Here is a 20,413-nt window from a genome sequence, read left to right as displayed (position 1 = left end):
AAGGTCAGCATAGACTCCAGTGCTAAAGGTCACTCATTTATTTTGGGGCGAGAGGTCCAGGATAGAAGAAAGACGACCGGCTGCTGGAAGTTTCCATGTTCTTCCACCTCCTTAGTTCTTGGCTTAATTCATCATCCCCACTCTTAAATCCTCAGTCAAGACCTGTCTCGCCCAAAGAGACTGATAGGAGGCTGAAGAGGGACAAAAAGACGCGTGGGAAATGTTTCTTGCTTTGTAGTTTTGTGTGAGTGTGGCTCTGGATTTATTAGGGTGTCAAGTGGGAAACAGTTTAAGACTAAGCTCCAGTCCCTCTTCTATGAGCCTCACTATTTTGCACACAGGTTGGATATAAGCCAGGTGTCCTTTTTAATTCCAGTTCTCCAGCACCTATTCCTATTCTGTCATTAGAATCAAATAGCCTATAGAGGATGACATATGGCTAGCCCAGTTTGTCCTCTGTAACTGTGTGTTGAACGAATCACCTGGCTCCCTGTAATATGCTTTGGTCCCTTCTCTCTCTTTTATTAAAAAATAAAATTTATTTATTTATTTATTTATTTATTGGCTGTGTTGGGTCTTCGTTGCTGTGCGCAGGCTTTCTCGAGTTGTGGCGAGCGGGGGCTACTCTTCGTGGTGATGCGTGGGCTTCTCATTGCGGTGGCTTCTCTTGTTGCAGAGCACAGCTCTAGGCGCGTGGGCTTCAGTAGTTGTGGCACGCGGGCTCAGTTGTGGCTCACGGGCTCTAGAGCGCAGGCTCAGTAGTTGTGGCGCGTGGGCTTAGTTGCTCCGCAGCATGTGGGATCTTTCCGGACCAGGTCTCGAACCCGTGTCCCCTGCAGTGGCAGGCGTATTCTCAATCACTGTGCCATCAGGGAATCCCCCTTCTCCCTTTAATTATATTTTCTAAGATACATTTATTCTTTTTAAAAAGTTTTTATTTTATATTGGAGTATAGTTGATTTACTATGTTGTATTAGTTTCAGGTGTACAGCAAAGTGGTCCAGTTTTACATATACATATATCCATTCTTTTTCAGATTCTTTTCCCACATAAGTTATTACAGAATATTGAGTAGAGTTCCCTGTGCGATACAGTAGGTCCTTGTTGGTTATCTATTTCATATATAGTAGTGTGTATATGTTAAACCCAAACTCCTAACTTATCCTTCCCCCACCCCTTTCCCCTTTGGTAACCGTAAGTTTGTTTTGTAAATAAGTTCACTTGTATCATTTTTTTAGATTCCACATATAAGTGATATATGAAATTTGTTGATTATTTTATATATAGTACTAAGATACATTTATTCTTAATATCTGAAATTATTTTTATTACCATTTTCGCTCTTATTTTTACTCAATACTTAAATATATTTCCGACATTACAGCAATTTCACCCTAAACTCTGCATCTCGTTTTCTGCTGAATCCTATCAGGAGCTCCACCTGAAACGGTGTGGGGTCATTAGCAAGCATCTGTGCCCCTTGGAGCAGTGGGCTGGGCCCAGCTGTGCACCCAGGGAGGCTGCCCCTCCATGCTTACCGCGGAGCATCTTATGCAGTTAGAGAGAGAAATGAGGAAACAGAGAACACAAGTGTTACTGACCTGTTTATTAGTCATGCCTTTTTTCTTCCAAAGAAAATAGTTCCATCAAACCCTTGGTGGATTCAGGGGCAGAGGCAGGACAATAACTGGTGTCCCTTTGAAGTGTGGCTGCAGGGCATCCCCTGCTTTCCCAGCTCAGCTGTGGAAGCAGAGAAGAAACTTCAAAGGCGGACTTGCTGTTGATCCTGCTGGTGGAGGCGTGACTCCCATCAGCGGGCTTTAGAGAAGAAATGAGGAATCTTCCTCTCTCACTTGCCAGAGTTCCACTCTCACCAAATGATCTGTGAGGTTTTAGTCGTGACTGTCTCTGTCTAGTGGATGCAAATAAAAAACCATCACAGTCTATTTCGTTGTGATTGATGCTTATTTAGGTACACTGTACAAATCAGCTGAGATAGCCAGTTTTCGTAATTTGTCTAGATTTGTGCCACACGTCAGGGACAGCAGGTAAACCGCCCCCGTTCCTGATTACATGAGAGCAAAGCAAAGTTTAAGAAGACTGTACCCTTGCTGCTCTGCTATCCCCAGGCCATAATTGTAACTGTTTACAATCCTTCAGTCCGAGTATTCATTCTACGTACAGGCGGTGCGTTCAAACTCATCTGTGAGTTAAGAAATAATTATTCCATTTGGTCAACAATTCACCTTGTACAATATATATATATATTTGAAAAGATTTAAATTTTAAAAGTAAATGCAATTTCCCTGAAATGATTTTATTTGGACTAAACCTTTTCATTTTTATTCTTTACTTCATAATTATAAAGGAAAAGGCAATAATCCTTGAAATATTAACTCTAACTCTTAAAATTATAGTTTTGATTCAAAAACGAATTTATGGACAGTTACATGGACAGTTGAACTTCCCTGCCACTATCCCCAACCGGCTTTTATTTAAATAAATCTGAAAAACTGGGTGAAAACATTTCAATGTACAGTACAAAAATGGTACAAGATATGAGAGTCTGCAGGGAAGCTTATTATGCTAAAAAAGCCTGAGAAACCATACAGTTACATTAAAGACTGATGGTCACATGACCCCAAAGCAAGCCGCTGACACCAGTCAGAGGTGCCCATGTATTCCGCAGTATAGCCCCAGCACGGCCGAAAGAAGACTCTTCTGGTGGAAGAAACTCCTGGGAATACAATTAAGGGGAACAAACTCCAGTCACAGAAAACTTCTACAGTTAGCAGGGGGGTGCGCATCACAATTTCACAACGCAGAAAAGACAGTTTACTGTGCAAATTCTGACGTAGCAAAAACGGTTAGTTCGGTTAGAGGTAACGACAGCCATGAGAACATACGTTAGTCCGTTATCCCTATTATATTTATCTCAGAACACAGTCGGAGAGGAAGTTATTCCAATGATTAGATTTTTATTTTTTAAGCTGGCAAGAAAGTTCCAAAGTGGCATCAGCTCCAGACTCTCGCTTCCAAAGATGTGTTTTTATTTCCTGATTGTATCCTGAAGGGAATCAAAGTCTTCACAAGGTACAGTCACCATCTCTGGTGATAGTCTATCTTCCTAGGTACGTGCAGACTCTCTGTGTTCAGGCCTTTTGAGGAATTTCTGATTTGTGGAACAAATGATTTGGAGATGAGGTTTAAAAAAGTGAAACAAAACACACCAAAAAATTGGGGAAAAGTCACAAATAAAATGATTTTATGGAGACAGAAGTTTAAAAAAAATGCTGCTCATGATTTGGCAGCGCAAGGAGACTGCACTCTTGAACAACGATCATTCCTGCTGCTCATTTTCTGAGATTTCATTCCAATGAGAGCTGCACGCTGTCAGCCTGGCTCTGTGGCTGCTGATAATCATACTTTCTGGCTATTGAAAAACAAACAAAACAATAAGCAAGAAAAAAGGAGATACGATTAATAAAATCGCAAAATAATTATGAGCTCACATCATTAAATCACAGTCATGATTCTCAGTAAAGCATTAGCTTGGAATTAAACAATTTTTATTCATTAGAGGAAATTTATTATACTTCATGATCCTCTAATTTCTCAGCAGTGCTGATATCCATTTTCAGATGTTTATTATTATTGTCTTGTACATCAGGATTATTCAGAGCATTGAAATATAGGGTAAACACTAATTAAGCTACTAAACTTAAACTAACATTTTGTAATGTCCTTTCTTATTTCCCATCTCCACCTCAAGATAAGTTAATAATAATGCTTTTGTCCACATCATAAGGAATTTGACTGTATTTTAAATGAGAAGCCTAAGAGATTTACTGAACATTGTCATTAATATAAACTAGAAGAAAAAACAGACTTGCAATTCTGTGTTCTTTTTGTGCTTCTGAGAAATATTTATTGAAGGTCTTAAACGGAAACTAGAGAGAGTGCAGGGCTAAAGTCTTTGCAAATGTCATTCACTGGTTGGCTTTCAAACTTTCAGTCTCTTCATTAAGTTTTTACCAGCCAAGGAAGAAATACTGTTTGTTTATATACTCAGGGTGGATCCAGATTATTGTGGCCGAAAGCTTTACAATTTTGGGAGTCCTCTTTAAAGGAAAAGAATTTTGTTTGCTATTTCCTCTTGAACTTCCAGACTAAGTCAGGACTAGACATGCCATCATCAGCACTAAGAATGATGCAATGTGATGGGACTCTTTATTTTTTAAATAAATTTATTTATTTATTTATTTATTTATTTACTTATGGCTGCATTGGGTCTTCGTTGTTGGGTCTTAGTTGCTGGGCACGGGCTTTCTCTAGTTGCGGCGAGTGGGGGCTACTCTTCTTTGCAATGCGCCGTCTTTTCACTGCGGTAGCTTCTCTTGTTGCAGAGCTTGGGCTCTAGGCACACGGCTTCAGAAGTTGTAGCACGCGGACTCAGTAGCTGTGGCTCACGGGCTCTAGAGCGCAGGCTCAGTAGTTGTGGTGCACGGGCTTAGTTGCTCTGTGGCATGTGGGATCTTCCCGGACCAGGGCTCGAACCCGTGTCCCCTGCATTGGCAGGCGGATTCTTTGTTTTTGTTTTTTAATTAATTAATTTATTTATTTATTTTTGGCTGCGTTGGGTCTTCGTTGCTGCACAGGCTTTCTCTAGTTGCAGCGAGCGGGGGCTACTCTTTGTTGTGGTGCGCAGGCTTCTCATTGCAGTGACATCTCTTCTTGTGGAGCACAGGCTCTAGGCACGCGGGCTTCAGTAGTTGTGGCACGTGGGCTCAGTAGTTGTGGCTCACGGGCTCCAGAGCGCAGGCTCGGTAGCTGTGGCACACGGGGTTAGTTGCTCCACGGCATGTGGGATCTTCCCGGACCAGGGCTCAAACCCATGTCCCCTGCATTGGCAAGCAGATTCTTAACCACTGCGCCACCAGGGAAGCCCCCCACCCCCACTGCAGGCGGATTCTTTTTTTTTTTTATATAATTTTTTTTTTAACATCTTTATTGGGGTATAATTGCTTCACAATGGTGTGTTAGTTTCTGCTTTATAACAAAGTGAATCAGCTATACATATACATATGCTCCCATGTGTCTTCCCTCTTGCGTCTCCCTCCCTCCCACTCTCCCCATCCCACCCCTCCAGGCTGTCCCAAAGCCCCGAGCTAATATCCCTGTGCCTTGCGGCTGCTTCCCCCTAGCTATCTACCTTACTACGTTTGTTAGTGTGTATATGTCCATGACTCTCGGATTCTTAACCACTGTGTCACGAGGGAAGTCCCTGTGATGGGCCTCTTTAAATGTGCATACACTCACTATTTACAAGAACAATGGCTTCCAAAGATGTCCACATCCTAATCCCCATAATCTGTGAATATGTTACCTTCTGGGGCAGAAGGGACTTTAAAGATGTGTTTAAGGTAAGGACCTCGAGAAGGGGGATTACCCTGGATTATCTGGCCCAACCTGATCACAGGGGCCCTGAAAATCAGAGAACCTTTCCTGGCAGAGTTGAGAGAGAGAAGGAACTATAAAAATGGAAGAACGGTCAGAAAGATGCAGTGCTACTGGCTTTGAGGATGGGCGAATGAAGCCACAAAGCAAGCAACATGGGTGGTTTCTAGAAGCTGGAAAAGGCAAAGAAACAGCTTCTCCTTTAGAGCATCCAGGAAGAAACAGCAGAACTCTGCCAACACCTTGATTTTAGTCAGTGAATCCGCTGTAGGACTTTTAATCTCTAATTGTAAGATCTGTGTTGTGTTAAGCCACTGAATTTGTGATAATACAGCAGCAACAGAAAACTACCATGCCTTACAAACACAGGTGTCCTGATAAATTTCATTTTATGCCATTCTCATCAAAGAAGAAAAAGAGCTGTACACTGGCTTTATAATTGTATATGCTATACTACTGAATATTTTTTGATAGGATCTAACTTCTGATTTTTGTTTGTTTGTTTTTTGTGTTTGGCGGTGCCGCCAGCCATGTGGGATTTTAGTTCCCTGACCAGGGATCGAACCTGGGCCTCTGCAGTGAAAACACCGAATCCTAACCGCTAGGCCACCAGGGAGCTCCCACAAACTTCTGTTTTGACTAGGCATCAATGAAAACCTAACTCTTTACTTATAATTTTCTATACAGAGCTTCTGGTTCCCTGTTTTTGTTTTTTAAATACTTAAATTTCCTTAAGGATATATTTTTTTGAGGTGAAATACAAAAACATAAACTTGCCATTTTAACCATTTTAATTTATTTTATTTTATTTTTTTTTTTGCGGTACGCGGGCCTCTCACCGCTGTGGCCTCTGCCGTCGCGAAGCACAGGCTCCGGACGCGCAGGCTCAGCGGCCATGGCTCACGGGCCCAGCCGCTCCGCGGCACGTGGGATCTCCCCCGACCGGGGCACGAACCCGTGTCCCCTGCATCGGCAGGCGGACTCTCAACCACTGCGCCACCAGGGAAGCCCCATTTTAACCATTTTTAAGAGTACAGTTCAGGGACGTGAACTGCATTCACTCTGTTGTGCTGCCACCACCAGCACCCTTCTTTTGATCACCCCACACTGACCTTTGTCCTCATTACACAGTAACTCCCCACTCCCTCCCCCACTCCCAGTGACGATTCTGCTTTCTGTCTCTGTGAATTTGCTACACAGAAGAGAAATCACACAATATTTGTTCTTTTGTGACTGGCTTCTTTCACTTCACAACAAAAATAATTATGAAGCATAATGTCTTCAAGGTGCATCCATGTTGTAGCATGTGTCAGAATTTCCTTCCTCTTGGGACTTCCCTGATGGCGCAGTGGTTAAGAATCCGCCTGCCAATGCAGGGGACATGGGCTCGAGCTCTGGTCCGGGAAGATCCCACATGCCGCAGAGCAACTAAGCCCGTGCGCCACAACTACTGAGCCTGCGCTCTAGAGCCTGCGAGCCACAACTACTGAGCCCATGTGCTGCAACTACTGAGCCCGTGCTCCACGACAAGAGAAGCCATTGCAATGAGAAGCCTGCACACCACAACGAAGAGTAGCCCCCGCTCACTGAAACTAGAGAAAGCCCATGTGCAGCAAAGAAAACTCAATGCAACCAAAAAAAAAAAAAAAAGAATTTCCTTCCTCTTAAGGGTTGAATAACATCCTATTCATGTATAGACCACATTCTGTGGATCCATCAGTCAAGGACACTTGGGTTGTTTCCATCTTTTGGCTACTGTGAATAATGCTGCTCTGTAACATTCAGTTTTACTTCTTATTCTGAACTAGTAAAACATGAATGCAAAAGGGACAAAAGAGGAAACAGGGAAGGTGTACCTTCCTCCCACCTGATTGGTCCTGCAGCTCCTTTCCCCAAATGAACTGCTGTTACTACTTCTCAGGATAAAATTTATGCTGAAGAAATTTCTAGAGGTTCTACTTGTGTAAAAAAAAATATATGGTTTTTCTACTTTTCACCTGAAATTCCAGCCCACCCGAGACACATACCAGTAACATCTTGTTGATCACTCTTCCTTGCTTCTTTCTATGTGAGCCCGCAAACACACAGACATCTATCTTTCTTTTAAAAATATCCAATCTTTTCCCTCGAGTCGCACAGTGTTCCCATCAAGGTAATGAATGTTAATAATCTGATGTGTATCTTTCCAAGCCTTCCTCCAGGCTTGTGTAATTATACAGAACATTTTTAGAAACAACCCAATCAAAAAATGGGCAGATGATCTAAATAGACATTTCTCCAATGAAGACATACAGGCACGTGAAAACATGCTCAACATTTTTATTAGAGAAATGCAAATCAAAACTACAATTAGGTATCATCTCACACCAGTCAGAATGGCCATCATCAAAAAGTCTATAAATAATAAATGCTGGAGAGGGTGTGGAGAAAAAGGAACCCTCCTACACTGTTGGTGGGAAGGTAAATTGATACAGCCACTATGGAAAACAGTATGGAGGTTCCTTAAAAAATTAAAAATAGAGTTACCATGTGATCCAGCAATCACACCCCTGGGCATATATCCAGAGAAAACTAAAATTTGAAAAGATACATGCACCCCAATGTTCATTACAGTGCTGTTTACAATAGCCAAGACATGGAAGCACCCTAAGTGTCCTTATACAGATGACTGGATAAAGAAGAGGAGGTACGTATATATTTATGTATGTATTTATGTATTTATATATATATATACACACACACAATGAAATATTACTCAGCCATAAGAAAGAATGAAATAATGCCATTTGCAGCAACATGGATGGACCTAGAGATCATTGTACTAAGTGAAGTAAGTCAGACAGAGAAAGACAAATACCATATATCACTTACATGTGGAATGTTAAAAAAAAAGATACAAATGAACTTACTTACAAAACGGAAATAGACCCACAGACATAGAGGACAGACTTGTGGCTGCCAACGGGCAAAGGAGTTGGGGAGGAATGAATCGGGAGGTTGGGATTAACATATGTGTACTACTGTAGATAAAGTGTATAGCACGGGGAACCATACTCAATATTTTGTCATAACCTATAGGGAAAAGAATCTGAAAAATAACATATATCTATATCTCTCTATATATATCTGAATCACTGTGTTGTATACCTGAAACTAATACCACATTGTAAATCAACTATACTTCAATAAAAAAAATTCTATACAACATTTTTATTACACGTAGATAGGGATGTTTTGGTCATTTGATTTTAAAGGAGCAGTACCCTAGCATGTATATAATCACATCTTGCCTTTTCTCATTTAATGATACACCATGGAAACCACACCTCATTTTTTTAAATGGTGGCATCAAAGGCTGTGGCTTGGATGTACAATTCATCCTGGCTCCTTGCCCTTTAACCTTTGTTTCTTCTCCACCACTTACTCACAGGGTTTAGTACCACAGGACATGTTAATAACCTCTGGCCTGGAAGCCATTCCTATACTGCTATGGCTGCAGCACATAGTAATTTAATTGTCAAGAAGTGACTGCAAACTCTATAAACACAAAATTTCAAACCTGAACTACAGTAGGTTCAACTCAACGTCCCCTCAGCCAGATCCCCCAAATGCTCTTGGCCACCTCAACGCCATTGCACACGAGGGAAGTGCAAAGGAGGGAAATTAGAGAAGGATGAGACAGGAGCCTCACCGACTGTTAAGGCATCTAAGTTCTGCCAAATTTTCAAAACGTGAAACACGTTGCTAGGGCTCTTCTCAGGGTCTTGGAAGGGCTCCAAATAAGTGAAGTGTCCTGAAACACTAACTTCATGCAAACCGGGTTTGCTGATACTCTGTTGAGCATCTAAGAAAGGCCCTACGTTTTCATTACCAGCTATTTCTTTCTTAAAAAAAATTTTTTTTTAATTGAAGTATAGTTGATTTACAATGTTGTGTTAGTTTCTGGTGTACAGCAAAGTGATTCAGATATACATACATATATTCTTTTTCATATTCTTTTCCATTATGGTTTATTACAGGATATTGAATATAGTTCCCTGTGTCATTATCAGCTATTTCTGATAACCTTTGCCAACGAGACTCAACCCCAAAGAGTCTATTTTAAATATGCTTACGTATGTAATTAAGCACAGAATATACTTACAAATGGAGTACATTTCCAGTTGCTGTCTTAACCGAATTTTGCTTATTGTGTCATAAAATTTGGGCTCTGACAGAGTGTCTGTTGGAGGTGGCACACTGAATATCCTCATAATTCTCCTTTTATTTCTAAAACACAAAACCAATGCAGAAAAGAGATTTGTATTCATAGCTGTAGGACTGTAACATTCACACGATTGTAGTAACCAGAAGCTGCATTTAAAGGACGTAAGTGGCCCTGAGTCCATCTTCTATTTTTGTCCCCGTGAGATGCTTCCTGGGCTCAAGTATTTTTTCTTTCACAAGAAGTATGAAGCTGTACGTGTACAGTCACAGGGTTATAAGAAAGAAAAGGCAGTAGCTGAACGTGCCCACTTCATACAACAAAGCGTCTCCCCTCAATCCCCACAAAAAAGCCCTGTTGTATGGAAAAATGCTCAGACAAAAAAAGTATGATTATTTTTCCCCTCCCTCTCACGTCATGCAAATAAAACTAAGTTATTGCGGGCAGAGAATAAACAGAATGTGAGCAGACCTTAATTTTGAAAAACAATGAATAAACGATTTCTTAAATAGAGTAGCATGGCCTTAGTGGGGTCATCTAGTTAAAATTAACAACAGCCTGTCTCTGCCTTTAAAACATTGGGGTGGGGAGGAGACGGTGGCTATTTTTAGGGGAAGGCTGTTACCTGCCAGCGGCTCCCCCATGCTCTGTGGAGGCCTCCTCTCGCCTGCACCCCCTCGGCCCCGCTCCCCCGAGAGTCCAGGCGGCCAGCTGGCCAGCAGCTCAGGGGTCTCAGGGTCGGGAAGGGCGAGCCTGCAGGTCCCGTGGCAAGTGTGGGTCTGAACTGTTCCCCGGGCCGAGCGTCAATTATTCTTGGTTGACTAATTATCCTGAACTGTCTAATGCCTTTGACCTTGGTAGAGGACGCCACCGAGCACGTGGCTACAGTCAGCAGCTCAATCCAACTACTGCTGTTTTTCCTCTTCAAAGCACGCCCCTCACCGTGCATTTGTTTTTAACTGCACTTGAAGGAAAGGAGCCAGGGAGTGTGGAAAAGAACAGCTGAATTACGCTACAGCATCTGGAATCACAGCAAGAAATATTTATTGAGGATTTACACCATGTGGCACATCAGGGACACAAAGGTTAAATAAAAGTCCTTGTTCTCAGGGGACTGAGTTTTGGGGGACGGACAGACAAGTAATTGGATCATACCAATATTATGCACAAGAAACAGAAGGGAAGGCTTGAAATTTGCAAAGACAGAATTGCTGAACACATAGGAGTTAGAGTTTGTGCATTTCAGGGACATTGGCCCAAAATATGTGCTCATGCAAGGGTGACAGTGAAGCTGGCTGAATGAGAAAACTGAGCTATATCAGAAATGATAGAATAGGAGTATAGAGCATCTGGTCTGGGTGCCAAGAGCTGCACTTAAATCCCCATCTCTCAGAGCAACTGGGTTTTCCAAGCCAAATCCTGGTGTCCGGTAATGTGAGGGCTGACCCGACTAGACAGTGATTTCATAGCAGGAACAAAAATGCTGATGAAATTATTTTTGTGCATTTAACTTAGATCAAACAAACAAACCTACAAAACTTATAAATGCCTGGGTTCTTATCAACCCTGAGAATCTAAAGCCTTTACCTCTTGGCATACATGAAGAGTCCAAAGCTGACAAGGATCACTACCAGGTACACGTTGGTGGCTTCGTTCCAGGCCTCATGAACGCTGTAATCGATAGAGTCCTCGTCACCCATCACTCCGTAACCGCCAGGCATGGGACTGTAAGGCAGCAAAGAGGGCAGGGTTTCTTTCAGTTAGTGATGGTGTGACGGCTGGACAAGGGCTGGCAAACAGAGGGCCTGCTGGCCAGTTCCAGCCCCCTGCCTGCCTTTGTATGGCCCAGGAGCCAAGAATGGTTTTACATTTCTAAACGGATACATTTTAAGCAGAGCATCTTCCATTTTTGCCTCACAGCCCTCAAAGCCTAAAATGTTTACCATCTGGCCCGTTAAGAAAATGTTGGCCAACCCTGGTCTAGATCACTAAGGCATGGAACACATTTTCGCCTATTTCTGACTTTGAAACATCACAGCTCCTACATAAAGGTTCAAACTTGGGATTTAAAAATCATATTTCTAAAAGGATATGGGTTGAAATGTCACTGCACAGTTTCCAAACTGTAACTATCATCCAGATGAAAGCAACTGAATACTTAAAACAGAGGTCCACACAACTGGCTGGGATGCTAAGAGAGAAGGACAGCGTTAGACTCGTGACAGCAGTCTGGATGAGATGCACCAGCCAGGACCGTGCTCTTCCACAAGCCCCTGACACACCTGGAAAACGAAAATGTCTGGAGCTTTATCTAGTTTTGACGTCCTGGCCCACTGTGGAAGCTATGGGATAAAAAGTTATTTTGCTATTTACACAGCTGTGACTTCTATTCAAGGAAATGCATTCTTTGGACATTCCCACAGAAAATGAATGGTAACAGCAAGTATATCAAGTAACAAGGGAAAGAGTACTGGTTTCTTATTTGCATTTGGGAAGTTCACTGAATTTTTCCTTAAAGAGAAAGTTCTGCTCTTGTGTTAAATCTAAACTAGGTAAGTCTAAGTAAAATGACCTAATATGTGAAAGAAATTCAGAAGTGTTGTTTTAGATACTCTATCAACAGGAGAAAAACTGGGCTTCCCTGGTGGCGCAGTGGTTGAGAGTCCGCCTGCCGATGCAGGGGACACTGGTTCGTGCCCCGGTCCGGGAAGATCCCACATGCCGCGGAGCGGCTGGGCCCGTGAGCCATGGCCGCTGAGCCTGCGCATCCGGAGCCTGTGCTCCGCAGCGGGAGAGGCCACAACAGTGAGAGGCCTGCGTACCGCAAAAAAAAAAAGGAGAAAAACTGAACAAATGACAGGTGACAACTGTACTGTAGTTTCTACTAAGATAGCCATTTTCTAATACCAAGAAAAAAGGTATCTGGAATGTCCAAGAAATTGTTTTGCAATTTTTTCTAGACACCCTACAACAGTGAAGGCATTGCAGAAATTCCTCCACTGAAATATCTTGCAATCTGTCCTGTGAGCCTCCAAAAAAAATTTTTTTTTTTTAAGGTAAGTGGGCTCCTTAGTTGCCTCTCCAGGGCTCCTTAGTTACGGCTCACTGGCCCCTTAGCTGTGGCATGCCAACTCTTAGTTGCAGCATGCATGTGGGATCTAGTTCTCTGACCAGGGATCGAACCCAGGCCCCCTGCACTGGGAGCGCAGAGTCTTATCCACTGTGCCACCAGGGAAGTCCCCAAAATGTTCTTTAGTGTTGATTTGGCTCAGTAACTTAATAAGTGTATATTAAGGGCAGAGTCTGTTTTCTTTCTTACAGTTTGCCTCTGCATAAAATGAATGAAATTTCCTTGGGGTCTGCTCCCAGGCCAGGTGGCATGTTGGCCCCATTCTGGCACCTGAAGTCTCTGTCAGACGTTCGCGGACAGACTGTATTAAAGTGAGTATCGTGAATGGCCATTTAACTTACATTCTAGACACTGAGGGCAAGAGTCATTCCTCTGAAACATCTGTTGGTGTCTGATGAGCATAAGGATCGGTCTTTTAAAAATTAGACAGAGAATAATAAAAACAGAACTTAAAACTTTATAGATGCAAGATCTAAATAGTAAATCATTAAACATACCCAATTCCTACATATTAGAGATTGGCTATGGATTTTTGTTATTTTTTTAAGAGAGTGGGAGGCGCAGGGGGATTTGGCATTATTCACAGTTTCAATTCTTATTCCTTAAAATTGAACTCCAGAGTTTCTCTGTTTGTAACATTATTCATAGTAAGTAATCAGCCTACTTTAGGAATGGAAACTTTTGGAACATCAGAAACTATAATTGTCTTTACAATTTATGGAATCTAGCATTTTTTCCCAGATTTTCGTTGGTGCCAAAACATAAAATAACGATGACTGTTTTTGGCCATAAGAGATGACTTCAGAGGTCTGGTTTGAGGTGCTGCGGAAGGGCCGGCACGGCCATGCAGTGAGGGTGGCAGGTTTCAGGATTGGGAGTTACTAACAAATTGGAGAAGAAAAGGGGAGCAGACTTAACAATGGCTACTGAAACATTTTGCAGGTGCCCTTTATCTGACACACTATTAAAGTATTTCCTACGTGTTTTCTACCACCTGACTGGATCTGAGCCAGATGAATTTCTTGCTTTAGTGTTCCACAAAATTCTGTTCATGTACCACTCAATAAATGGTGTATTCCTACAGAGCTGTCTTCCTTCTCCTACAAATATGCCAGTTTTTCATTATATTTAGAGAAGGACTCTAAAATTCTGCTGACCAAGAATGGTGAAATTTTACCGTGAATTATACAACTTGATTGGTACGCAATGACACTACTGTTCTGGGGACACGCACTTGAGTTACTTTTAGTAGTATGGTTGTGAAAGACTTGCACGGGGGGTAGGCCTTTTGTGCCTGGTCCTCCATCATGACCAATGGCATGCCTTTGTAAGACTGCCAGGAATAAGGAGTGGTCCTGTACAAAGTCACAGTACAGACCACAGCTCCCATGTGGCCTGAACTATGACTGGTCCCCACCCAGCTCGCCACAGTCTAACCAAGTGTACACACACACACCTGCTGAGCGGCTACTGCACACCTCACAGCCTCCCTCTAAGTCTAAAGCACAATGCCCAGGGGCGTTACAGTGGTTTGTTCCTGGCAAGTTAATGGATGTTTCAGCAAGACCACCGTGTGCTTGGATTGTCATTCAGGGCTTTTCTGAGAAAACTGCACCTTTTTCACATATTTTTCCTGTAAATTAATGCTTGAGCTATTTCAGTAAGGAGTTGCTAGGATGAGCTGAACATAACTATCCAGAGATAAAGTTGGCAAAATGTGACAACTGGGGCTTGATTTCAGTTTGACAAACTTTTAAGTAGAGAACTAGTACTCTTCTTGGAATCAAGCGACTGTATCATTTTTAAATTATTTTCCGTATTTGGGGTTCCCGATGCCGTGTCTAGGTGGTTCAGTTTTGAGGATCACTTGTCATCATGTCCTGAATGGTATCCATTTCGTCTCTCACTTAGAGCTTTCCTATTTTGAAACAAGTTCAGATTGGAGTCACTCACACAGTTCTACGAGCTCCATACAACACATCCCATCGCATCAATGTGGTTTTCCCTCAGTCCTCTGAAACGCTAGAGGCTTGGGTTGCTGAAGCGGGAGGGTACAAGGTCACAGGCCTTCAACCAGCACGACGAAGGCAATTAACATCTGAGGGGCCTGTGCTGGGCAGTCCACGTATGCATTTAATTGTTACCATCACCCTGCTGGGAGGCACAAAAGCTCCACCTGGCAGACGACGCGGGGTGGGGCGCTGGGTACACAACTCGCCCAAAACCACCCAGGCTAGCGAGTCGCACGCTGGACTCCCAAACGTGGGCGCTTCCGACCCTGCCCAGACTCGTGAGACTTGCCAGTCCCGGAGAGAGGGGCAGTCTAGCGGGCAGACAATGTAACCTCCACCCCGGCAGATGGCAGGGGCCGGAGCCGCCAGGGCTCGGCCGCCGCGGGCTGCGTGCGGTGCGATCCTGAAGCGCGCCCGCTCCACACCCCCATCCCCCCATCCTCCCATCCCGGGTGCCCTGCGCTGCGCAGGCGGCGGCCTCCGCCTTTCGATCCGCGATTCTGGAGCTGCGGGCCTCACTGTTCCCTCCAGCCTCGGGCGCGGCGGCAGAGGAGCTGGAACGGCCGGGCGCGGGGCTAGGGGCGCCTTTGGGCTCCCTTCCCTCCCTCTCACCCTCCCCCCGCATGGAGGGGCGGGGCGGGGCGGGGCGACTCACGCCGCTCGCTCCGCAGGCGGCACGCGGCCTGGCGGCTCTGCTCCGCGCTCTTTCCTCGGCAGTCGCAGCCGGACGCGCGGAGACGGTTACCACACGGACCGGACGACCTCTGCTTCGTCATTTCCTGCCGGCCCGGCGGCTTCCGGATGGAACGAGGAGCCAGGTCTTTCCCCCCCTGTCCCCCCGCCCCCCTCTCAGTGTGCGAACCGGAGGGGCGCCGCGACGGCCCCGGTGCCGCCCCCCGGGCGCGTGAGTGCAGCCCGGCTCCCTTTCCCGGCCTCGCGGCGGGGCGCTGGCCCCGCCCCCGGCCCCTCCCCGCGACCCCGGGCGGCGACCCCGGCGGTGGGTCCGGCTGCCGTCGCCTGGAGTCCACGTGGGTCTGGCCGCGCTGCGTCCGAGCGCGCGGGGAGAGGGGACGGGTCCTCCCGAGAGCGCGAGCAGCCTGCAGCCCCACCTCGGCGCGCCCGGGCGGCGTCTCGGCGTGGGAGGTGGGAGTGTGCATTGGCCCCGGGTCGAGATTAAGCTGGAAACACGAAGATTTTCCTCTTTCGGAATGAGGGCATAGGGTTATTTTTAATATTTGCTTAGGAAAGCACGTGCTGTCACTGGCTTTGTATTTTCCCTGTCATAGTAAATGATGCGTGGCCGAGGCTATTGAAGTGTTCTAAAAACTGGATGTGCCCAGGATGCTGTAGTCTTGTCAGTTTAAGTGACTTTTGGATATTTAAAATTTTTGTAAGGACTTGCAAAATTCTAGCATGAGACAAGTAATGAATTTATGTAAGATTTCAGCATGAGTATTGACGTAATCAGATTTCAGTGGTTGGCACAGCCTTGCAAACAAATGGCCACTTGTCCACGTGCTTGAGGTCTTAACTATTCATTTTGAGCGAGTTCTCTAGGATCAGCTGACTGCTGATTATAATTCATACTAGGCCATGTAGAGGTTGTATCCTTAATTGATAAGCAGAGATTAGAGGTAACGTTTAACATCCTACCCCTTAGCCAGCTTTCTCTGCTTCTTTGTGGATCATTCTGTTAAAATTAAACTCACCTCTGTCAGGATGAAGAGCATTGCTTGGTACATAACATAAAAGCTTTATTTCTAGTAGTAACACATATTCGTTTATATATATTATATATACATAATCACGTGCATAAATTTGTAACTGTTTAGTATGATTACAGAGTTGGAAAATTAGGAACGATAATAATGTGCAGTGTTGAGTACTGATTGCTTGCCAGGCCTTTGCCAAATGGTCTACATGCTTTATCTCATTTAATCTTCCGGATAACTTTTTGCATAAACATAGTTTGCTTAGAAATACTTGAGTACACGAGTTTGATTTGAACGTGTCCAAATGCGGAATATGTACATTAATTGCTTCTGTTTCTGTTTTTTGTAAAATAAGGGTGTGGGCAATATAAAATGACTCATAGAGTAATTTAATGTGTTTTTCAAGTTGGAAGAAGGCTTTGCATTTGCACAGAACTGCAATTAGTCCCTTTATTGGGGTATTCAATAGTTTCCAAAGCCCTGTGTCTCTTTATGAGTTCCCATTACATGTCATTGTCACCCAATGAACAGGCTATGCTTGGATGTTGGGAAAAAGTAAATGTTGGGAAAGCCTTAATGGTCCCTTCTGAAAGGTGCCCTTTTTCCATATATAGTTTCTAAGCAACATTCCTAATTAAGGGTTAACGAATGACAGTCAAACAGGAACGTGATTTTCCAGTACCAAACCAAGGAAATAAAAAACTGAGTTGGCTGTTACTTTGTTGATGAGTCTAACTTTCATGGGTATGTAGATGTTGAGAATGTTAACTAATCTACGTTGTAGGGGTTCTACCTTACTTTTCAGTTTGCCTTTACATGTCTTAAACATATTTGAGTCCAGTACTTTGTGCATGAAGAAGTTAAGTTTTTGACTGGATTTAATTGAGTAGCTTTGACTTCCTTAATCAAGAAATTTATTCTGTGTTTCCAAAGGTACAATGTAATAATTTATGTAGGCGTAACAATGACGAGAATGATGGTGGGATCCAGCAGTTTGCATCTTGGGAGAGTAGGATCGGGTGAGAGGCCTGCAGAGGATGAGCGAAGTGCTTGGAAATGTGTCATATTTGTGATTAGAGCGTATTAGACTTAACGCATCTTCAGATAGTGGTCCATCATCGCAGAAGAAAGGAGTGAGAATGCTTTGCCAGTTGGTATTTATAAGAGGGTTCCTTTACCTGAAGGCGTTCTCTTCTGGGAGGAGATGAGGGGACGGATGTAGGAAGAAAAAGATGCATGTGTTAACACTTCCACCCATCGTGACTAACTGATTCCTGCCAACACATGCATCTTCAGGCACTTTTCTAGTAGATATTTGATATCTGTGGGCAGCCACTAGTAGAAGAAGGGAAAAGGGCGGGAGGAGACAAAGCACAGGGCTTTAATGAATAGGCTTTCATTTGGGCAAGATTGAGCAGCTGAGCCTCCGCAGCCTCTATTACGAAAACTGTTCCAGTAATACTGTGTGTGTCTGTAAATCTCTTATATGTTATTTGTATCCAGAAATATGGAGAATATCTCTTTAATGTGCTTCATAAGCAATGGAAGATATTTAGAATACAGTACATTAAAAGTTATTAATTTCTGTATGTTTGCCATTGTTGGAAGCGGAGTGACTGTAATGCCAGCATTGGCTCCTGTTCACGAGACATTTAAGGGATGTTGTGTTTCATCGGGTTGGAGGACAGGCCCTTCTTCCTTACTTCAGAACTTGGCTCTCTCGTGGAGTGAGTGCCCTTTTAGGTCCCAGGGTGCAGGGGCCGTTTCTGGGTCCCTTATGGCCGTATTCCAAGAGCCAAGGACAGAGGCCGGCCTACAGAAGGTGTGCAGTAAATATATGTGGAATGAGCAGATATGCTGGAATCCTCTCTCTGTTCCCACCTGTTGTGGAAATCCAAGTCACCTCTAGGGGCAGGGCCACTGCAGGCTTGCCCTCTCCAGAGTCCCAGCTCACAGTGAGCCCTTTGAATGGTAGCTGTTTAAACCACATACTTTGGCATTTAATCTTTTATGCCTTTATATTGTTGCATGACCGTTTCCTGTGTTTCGTTTCCCCACCCAAAATACAGGCTACTCGAGGGCAGGGAATACATGTTTACACAGGTCTGTGTTTGAGAACTTCCTTGTTCATCCAGTATAATAATTTGTACCAAGTAGGTTTATTTTTACCTATTGAGTGAATATTAGGTGCCATGGGGGGAACATCAGAAATATTCAAAATGTGGTCCCAGTCCTCGAGTAGGTAGTATTTCAGTTGGGCAAACATCGTGTACACACGTGGAACAATAAGAGAATTTGGAGTTACATAAAGCAAATAATGATAGCTAACATTGATGTACTGCTTACAATGTGCTTTTACACGTAAACGTATTCGACTCTCACAACAGTCCTTTGACGTAGGTACAGTTATAATCCCACTTTTCACATGAGGAAGCTGAGGCACAGGGAGATAATTAAGTCACCTGCCCGAGACCACAAAGTGAGTAGTAAGCAGGGAGGTGGCATATGAACCCAGGCAGCCTGGCTCTTGAATCAGTGTGGGTTCTCTGGGGAGTTTTACTTTATCAAAGACAGAAAAGAGAGCTAAAAGTTGACCCTAGTTTCTCAGCTGTAAAGGAAGCTCTTTAAAAATTTCAAAGTAGCATACATGGTGGCAATGACTTTGAGCTGCAGAAACAATGCTGGATTTTCCAGGCAGAAGAGGTTGAAAACAAAATGGTTGAGGGGACTGTATTTTGAAATGACTGAAGGCAAGAGGAGAAAAACCAAATTTTGAACCTCAAAGCCGAGGGAGACTAGGACTCTTGGTAGGTGTTGAATTCTAGGACAGTGATTCACCAGGACAAAGGGCAGTGACTGTTGAAGGTACTCATTCAGTGTCAAATACCTCATGTGAAAGAACCCCTAGTGAATGTAATTTACCAGGATGGGAGCATTACTAAAGGCTTCCGGTGCCCATCTGTCCGTTTGCCTTGTCCTTTTGTGAAATCCTGACCCACTTTTTCAGCTTGTCTTGGACAGTAGAACACACTCTTGGGGCCCGGAGGCTTCTTCCAACCAAGTAATATTCATTTGGTGGAAAAAAACTTAACGGCACTGTTGGTTTGGTGACAAACCTGGAGTGAGGTCACTTTGAAGCCATGTGGACTTGGATGAGGGCCTGCAAACAAAATCCAGCAAGATGAAGGAAAGTGGTTTACTCTGAAAGCCCAGTTTTGTATCCCTTTAGTCGGGAGCTGACAATATTATTCTGGGGGTGTTGGGCACCAACAGAGCCCACTGAATCCACATGACTCGGCCGATAGGGGAGCACACACGTCACCATACCCGCTGTCCAGGAATCAGAGGAGGAGGTGCCCTGGAGTGAAGCCTGGGCCACAGCCCCGGTTAGCAGCTCTGCAGGTACGGTGTTCTGCGTGACACGTCGCTTCTGCTGGGGAGGGGGGTGTGACCTTTGTCTTGGGGGCAGCTTTATAATTTGAGTGAGGAATGGCATGTTGCTGCTATCATTTTAACATCAGCTCATGTTTTGGGATGGCCTGTCAGAGCAGCAGCTTATGGCTATGAATATCGTCCTGCAGTTGTGTTCTATTTAAATATCTGAGGATATAGTTGGGACAATTTGGGCTAAAAATAATCTCCATTGAAGTGTTTATCCAATTGGCACGCTAGCCTTAATCTTAGTTTTGGCATCTTCTCTGAACGGGGGATTTTTAGGGAAGGAGAAAATGACACAGTGATTTCATTTGTCTTAAACCTGTCAAGCTGGAGTAATGGCATCCCTACTGCCCTGTTTTATGACTCTTAGGGCTGTAGAGCTGCATCCCGAACGTGACCTAGTGTGGTGGTTCTTTAAGTATGAGTGTAGACAGAATGATCCAGGGTTCATTATACAGTA

The 20,413-nt window shown here is 44.0% G+C and overlaps 2 protein-coding genes across 2 annotated transcripts in view; one reads left to right on the top strand and one right to left on the bottom strand.

Annotated features, from left to right (window-relative positions):
* Window positions 1-1,591: 1,591 nt before the first annotated feature.
* Window positions 1,592-15,605, bottom strand: SMIM19 (small integral membrane protein 19). The gene is made up of 4 exons (XM_032618135.1): window positions 15,459-15,605; window positions 11,249-11,386; window positions 9,602-9,726; window positions 1,592-3,433 (listed from the first exon to the last, which is right to left on the bottom strand). Exons 2-4 carry the CDS (start codon window positions 11,380-11,382, stop codon window positions 3,369-3,371), a joined length of 324 nt encoding a protein of 107 aa, XP_032474026.1. The 5' UTR covers window positions 11,383-11,386; window positions 15,459-15,605; the 3' UTR covers window positions 1,592-3,368.
* Window positions 15,606-15,870: 265 nt separating this feature from the next.
* LOC116746632 (sodium-dependent phosphate transporter 2-like) overlaps window positions 15,871-20,413 on the top strand; it is a 103,710-nt gene continuing 99,167 nt past the window's right edge. Inside the window, 1 exon segment of the mRNA XM_032618131.1 lies at window positions 15,871-19,917. The gene's annotated coding sequence lies outside the window, so the exon portion shown is untranslated.

This window comes from Phocoena sinus, chromosome 21, assembly GCF_008692025.1.
Source record: "Phocoena sinus isolate mPhoSin1 chromosome 21, mPhoSin1.pri, whole genome shotgun sequence".
In the NCBI taxonomy this organism is placed as follows: Eukaryota; Metazoa; Chordata; class Mammalia; order Artiodactyla; family Phocoenidae; genus Phocoena; species Phocoena sinus.
The sequence above is the reverse complement of the archived record's forward strand: the minus strand, read 5'-3'. Positions and strand labels throughout refer to the sequence as shown.

What these genes read in the sequence shown, in the direction of transcription:
- SMIM19 (XM_032618135.1), bottom strand. Translation starts at nt 11,382, where the DNA reads ATGCCTGGCGGTTACGGAGTGATGGGTGACGAGGACTCTATCGATTAC. An exon ending in CTCTTCATGTATGCCAAGAG is followed by an intron (nt 9,727 to 11,248) that starts GTAAAGGCTTTA and finishes TTTGTGTTTTAG; the next exon opens with AAATAAAAGGAGAATTATGA. An exon ending in ACTGGAAATGTACTCCATTT is followed by an intron (nt 3,434 to 9,601) that starts GTAAGTATATTC and finishes GTTTTTCAATAG; the next exon opens with CCAGAAAGTATGATTATCAG.